This window comes from Glycine max, chromosome 17 (assembly GCF_000004515.6).
Source record: "Glycine max cultivar Williams 82 chromosome 17, Glycine_max_v4.0, whole genome shotgun sequence".
Lineage (NCBI taxonomy): Eukaryota > Viridiplantae > Streptophyta > Magnoliopsida > Fabales > Fabaceae > Glycine > Glycine max.
Genome location: NC_038253.2, coordinates 39,015,287 through 39,021,906, shown reverse-complemented (window position 1 = coordinate 39,021,906; position 6,620 = coordinate 39,015,287). Strand labels below are relative to the sequence as shown.

General features: G+C 30.8%; 1 protein-coding gene across 1 annotated transcript; it reads left to right on the top strand.

The window, feature by feature from the left end:
• The first annotated feature begins 1,111 nt into the window (after positions 1–1,111).
• On the top strand, positions 1,112–2,588 carry LOC100776107 (U-box domain-containing protein 30). The gene has a single exon (XM_003549324.5). It carries the CDS (start codon positions 1,223–1,225, stop codon positions 2,504–2,506), a length of 1,284 nt encoding a protein of 427 aa, XP_003549372.2. The 5' UTR covers positions 1,112–1,222; the 3' UTR covers positions 2,507–2,588.
• Positions 2,589–6,620: the final 4,032 nt, after the last annotated feature.

The window sequence follows — 6,620 nt, the reverse complement described above, 5'->3', positions numbered from 1 at the left end:
TTGTATATTGATAACATAGTTTTTTTATACTATTATTTAGTTAAGAAACATTACATACATCCCTTAAAAAAAACATAACATACATAAAATTATTAATTTATCAATAATTATATTAAAAATTATATCTTTTTTCTAATAATAACAATATAAAAAAATTCTTAAAAATATAATTTCTGGTTGAATGTGTGGATTGATGGCATCTATTCACCTTTTTGACTATCTGCCCCAGGTTGCGTCTTCAAGTTCAAGATTGTCCCTTGTGGCCCCGCAAGCAACTCGTAGTCATAGATATTAGATAGAGGAGAATCAAACTTTTTTATTTTTTATTATAAGATAAAAATTAAAGAACTAGTACCATACAGTGTCACTGACTCAAAACTCTATGACAGCACTTGTGTTACAGGGTCACCTAGTGGGATGGAGAAAGTGTTATAATGCTCATCACTCACTGCGAAAATCAATAGTATAAAATTGAAAGACTAGATATTTTTATGAAAACACTTTGTATATATTTTCTAATACAACTTTTAGAACACAACTTTTATTATTAAATAAAATTTATTAAATAGAATTTCACTTTTATTTATTACAAATTTCGAAGTTAAAAAAAAATACTCCTATTATCATTAACAACACCCAAAATACACAATGCAAGCTTTTTTCTCTAGTAGTCATTTTGTTCTTCATATGAAAAACCTTTAGGTTCGATTCTTTTGTCGATCTGTGGTCGATGATATCTTACTTTTGAGGGAGCTTGAAGAGGAAGAGAGAGCATTGCTGTTAGCTATGGATTAAAATTAAAACCCAATCAAGCGACTGATAATGAATATGCAAAGGCAACACTTTTTTATCATAAAAAAGCCCTTAAAAGAAAGAGTAGACCAATGGTTACACACTATTATAAGATTTGTTAGGGTTACATGAATAAAAATAATTTATTTAATAAAAAAAAATTATATTCAATTTTTAATGTAAAATTCTTTCTATCTAACAATAGATATAATCACGAGTAAATTAATCTCTAATTTAATAGATTAAAGATTAAAAAAATAAAAAAGCAAAGCCTGGATGGAACTTAAATCTTGTCCCTTTTAACGACTATTTGTTTCTTTTCTCTCATTGTTTCCTTCTTTCCTTTCCATCATTCCCCCACGCTTCTTATCCTTGTTCATTTGGGTCCCTTCTTTAGCATTCCTTCCTCAACCCAAGTTTTCTCCAGCTTATGATAGAAGAAGGGTGTGCAAAAATGCATTTTTTTCAGGCATCTATGGAGAGAAAATATGACAATGCAAATATAGAAGCTGGTGTGGATCTGAAGGTGATGATTGAGGAAATGGAATCCATTCATGTGCCTTCAGTGTTCATCTGCCCAATCTCCCATGAACCAATGCAAGACCCTGTGACCCTTTGTACTGGCCAAACCTACGACAGATCCAACATCCTCAAATGGTTCTCACTTGGTCACAAAACATGTCCAACAACAATGCAAGAGCTTTGGGACGATGTTGTCACTCCCAACAGCACCCTCTCCCACTTGATCCTCACTTGGTTCTCTCAAAAGTACTTGGCCATGAAGAAGAAGCTTGAAGATGTTCAAGGAAGAGCCTTGGAAATCTTGAACACTCTCAAGAAGGTAAAGGGTCAAGCCAGAGTTCGAGCACTTCAAGATCTAAGGCAACTTGTTAGTTCTCATGTCAATGCAAGAAAGACTCTGGAGGAAAATGGTGGTGTTGCTTTGGTTTTCAATTTTTTGGGTCCTTTCACTTCCCATGCTGTTGGGTCAGAAGCTATTGGGATCATTGTGTGTTTGGATTTGAGTTCTGAGGTGAAGAGAAGCCTCATGCATCCTGCTGAGATTTCATTGTTGGTGGATATCATGAATGAGGGAACCATTGAGACCAAAATGAACTGTGCCAAGTTGATTGAGATGTTGTTGATGGAAGGGAACAATGAGGTTGTTTCAAGTTTGAGTCTTTTGGTTGGTTTATTGAGGCTAGTGAGGGATAAGAAACACCCAAATAAAATGGTCTCAATTGGTCTCATATTACTTAAAGCTATAACATGTTCCCATGAATCAGTTAGAAGCTCTTTGATAAGCCTAGGAGCAATTTCTCTATTGGTTGAGCTTTTGCCTAGTTTGAACAATGAGTGCTTGGAGAAAGCACTCTACATTCTTAAGGTGTTGTCAACACTCCAAGAGGGAAGAATGGCTTTGAAGGAATGTCCAAATATCATTCCAAATGTGGTGAAGTTGCTGATGAGAGTCTCAGAGAGGTGTACACAATTAGCATTGTCAATATTGTGGGCTATTTACAAGCTTGCCCCTGAGGAATGTGCCTCACAGGCTGTGGAGGCTGGATTGGCAGCAAAGCTTCTTTTGGTGATTCAGAGTGGATGCAACCCTGGGTTGAAGCAAATGTCTTCTGAGTTTTTGAAAATGTGCAGCCTGAATTACTCTACTAGCATCTTGGTTTCCAAGTGTATGCTCACCACAACAATACAATGAAAAAGAAAAAAACTAGAGAAATTTTGTTTATAGCTTCTTCATATTCTGTCAAATTGTATTCATATGTTTATGAATTTTTAGATTTTCCCCCTTTTTTTTTTTTTTGAGAAACTGTAAATAAATCCAAGGCTTATGATATATAGCTAGTTGGTGATTCAAATCTGCATCCTGGCTGTCTTTAATGCCAATCAGGCAATCGATAAAATTTGTTGGAAGCTGAGTTGTGAGATTATAGAAATTGATATTTTTAGTGGTCCAGTCCCTACTCAATCACGCTGTTTTCTCCCTACACAGAATTGGAGTCTTTGAAATTTGTTTTTGTAACAAACTATGGTAAGAAAAAATATTCAAGTTTCTACATTCTGAAGAATCCATGTAACAAACTATAGTTGTTTTCCAATTTTCCTTCAACATAATTTCTGGAAGAAGCAAATGTAATTTTGACACGACATAGCTGAATGGATGAGAATGAGATGTTGAGATCAATGTGCTATGTTTATTTTGCTTAATAAAATAATTTAAAATATTGGACAATTGCAGTATTAAACTATCAAATAATAATGATTATTAAATGTTTGTTTGTTCGAAAAAGGTAATCTGTCAACAAAAGAAAGGATCTGAATCAGGTGGGTGACGTACTAGTATTTAATTGAACTTGAACAGAAAGAAGACATAATTTATGACTGTCCATTTTCAAATTTGAAACCAATTTTGCCTTTAGCTTCTTGGTGTGGCTTGGCCACTGAACCATTTCAAAAATTTCACAACCACAATTCTCCAGTAACAATAATAGTAAAATAAAATTAAAGCAGGCTAATTAATTGACATGAAGTTATTTTAATTTAATTAAATATCTTGAGTTCGATTGGATATATAACTGTGTTAAATAATTAAAAGAAATTTTTTTGTTGTTTATAATAATTTTTTTCGACCTCATCAGAATTACCTCCGAAAAAGTTACACGTGGTTTAGACTAAAACACATGCTAGTAAAATAAAATGTTAGCTGCAAGTTTTTTTAACAATTGTCGGTCATGTGTATTAAAATGTTTTTTTTAAGCACATGAATTAAGTTATAATTTATGACAACAGGACAGTTCGTCATCCAAAATATCAATTTAGAGTTATTTTAAAAGACACTAATGTAAGGTCATCCATGGAGGATTTCAACCGAATCTAAGTGTTTGTTCGGTAAAGTGAAATAAAATAAGATCAAAGTATATTGAGGATGAAAATTTTAAATTAAAATAGAGTATAAAAATATTGATCTTATCTCATTTTACTATTTACTTTACTTCTTTTTAATTCTCTTTCACAACAGAACCTAATCAATCACCTTTTTTAGTCCACCAAAAAATAAAAAATAAAAAAGATATAATTTGAGCTTGTTGAATGATCTTTTAACGTGATCTGCATAAAATTGGGCTTTACTAACAAGTGACTGATAAGTCCACAACATTGTTAGGCAATTACTTCATGCATTTTCCTAATTGTATTCTGCACCTAAGGAATGTAAAATTAAATTTTGAAGAGATTTTTTCGGAATGTAAATTTTTACATTTTTGGAAAAGTCTTTTCAAAATGTAATTTTACATTCTGAAATAAGAAATAAGTGTTCTGGAAGCTTAGAAAGGTGCAGGAAACAAATCTAGAGGTGCAGGAAATAACTCCCCATTGTTTACTTGGTACAACAACGGTTGAATTTGATTTTGCCCACAGGGTTTACCTAGATTGGCTAAGATGGTCCACATATACATGTAAATTCTGTTTGTCTTGAATCCAGGTATGAGTTTGGGGAGTAATGGTGTCTACACTTTTTTTATTTCTTCTAAAAAAGAAAAAACTTTTTTCATTTATGTCTTGCAAATTATTTTCTGTATTGACAATTGACATGCATTGGAAATGGTACTATAAAACCAACTCACTGATAACTTAATTTACAATTATTGTAACTTTTGCTTTTTAGTTTTTATACTACTTAATTAGTGACACCATACCTCAAATGGTTGCTCGTACTTACATCTTCTTCAATTTTCGATTTGATAGAATATACTAGTGAGTCTGACAGTGTACTTATTCAGCGGAAAAAGTGTTCGTTTACTATTCAATCATGCATGAACCTATAAAGGTTTAGTTCAAGCATCTTTCAGTAACGAAAATGATGGATGAAACCTGTGTGCTACTAGATATCTAAAATAATAAAGTTATAAGAAAGAAAAATGTGGATATAGGTGATATGATGCGATAAAAAAAAGAGAAAAAAATGATAAGTGATATGAGAAATATTCATGTATTAATCATTACTCTTTCAGTAAAATGGTGTTCATCAATTTGTAACAAATTTCCTATATTGCCAACAATCAAGAAATTAATGGCAATATTGTTGTCTGTTGATAGCTCGATCTCATGACAGACGTGAAAATTTTGAAGACCAAGCCTTGCTAAGTCTTTTATTGAGGAAAAACCAATATTTAAAATTGAGGGAGAGGATCTAAAAGTGGTTCAACCTCTTAAATTATTCATTAGGACTATATATATGAAGATGACGATGTGGATGCTTGGATGGAGGAAGATCCTGATTTAGGGGGATATGGTTAAACAAACATTTGTGTTGTGAGTGAAAAAGACATATCTTTCAATGCTCTTGAGGATGATGAGATTATGACATTGAACTTGTTAATTGCAATGCAAGTTCAAAGCTGGTATGAAACACCAATTCAAACTATATAATTGTGGCGATTTAATTAGTACCATGTTAAATCCACACACTTAGGAGGATGCTGCGATTAAGTTGTATAATGTTATTTCAGGCTGGGAATTGAATATTTTACACTTTTTTTTTTTTACTTTGTTTCGGCTTCAAGGCTAGATATGGTAGGGACAACAAATTGTTAGACGATCGATATATCATATATGTGTGCTAGAGTATACAGATTATATAATTTCTCATCAGTCATAGAATTTGAATTTTCATTATTTGGTGATGGCCTCGTGAATGTAGAGTTATGGTTTGTTTTTGATTAAGAATGAAATAGAGAAGAAAAGAAAAAGAAAGAATCTAGAAAGGACAAAAATAGAGGAGAATTGTATTAAAAAAATGTCATTTGGATTATGGATAGAAATAGAAAGAAAAAAGTACTAACAAGGAATCTGTGACGGGATTAAATTTCTAAATATTTTAATCTAACTTCTTAAATCCCAACTCATCTAAAATAATTTTTGAAACGGTTCGAGTCAGTGAGATGATACGAATTATGAAATATCCTTAGTTTTAATTGATATTATTTTAATTTAATTTATCTTTCTTCTTCTCAATTTTTTTCCTCCTTTAAAACGAAACTCAATTTTTTTCTCAATTTTTTTAATTACTTTCAAAGAATTTTTATTTATTTATGTCATTTAAATTTTCAAAAATTATTAATTATTATTTTCTTAATTGCAAATTTATAGAATACAAAAACAATAATATATAAAAGAATATAAAAAATTAAATATTTTTTAATAAAATGAAGAGATTACTTTTTTAATCTACCTAACCTTAAACGACATGTAACTGAAGAAATAAAGGGACATATATATTTTTAATGCCTTTTGTCATGATATTTTATTAACATTGAATTTCTTTATAGTAGAATTTCGAAATTAAAAACATGTTTTAACTCACACATAATATTTAATCAATTAATTTAAATCTGTTAATATTTAACTTTGAAATTGTTTATCTAGTGTCACAACATAAAAAGGAAGAAATTAATTGGTCACTTTATTTGTTTTTTACTAAACCCGAGATTATATACCAGCGTTTATTGTTGGGGGACTTGGGCTGCTGTTATATGAACTCTATGGAAGCACCGCAATGACATGATATTCAACGGGACTCAGCAGCAATTTTGGACGAATTCAAATACAAAGCATGGTTATGGCGTCACGAAAACAATAAACTTTATATGGATTAGGAATTTCAAAATTTGAAGCAATTTAAAATGTCTAGAATTTGAATTTCTTTGATTTTATTTTTTTTCATTTTTTAAATGTTTTGTTTGGATAAATTAATTTAAATTTCTTTCATTTTAAATTTTTTGTTTGAATAAGACAATTTAATTTCTTTCATATAC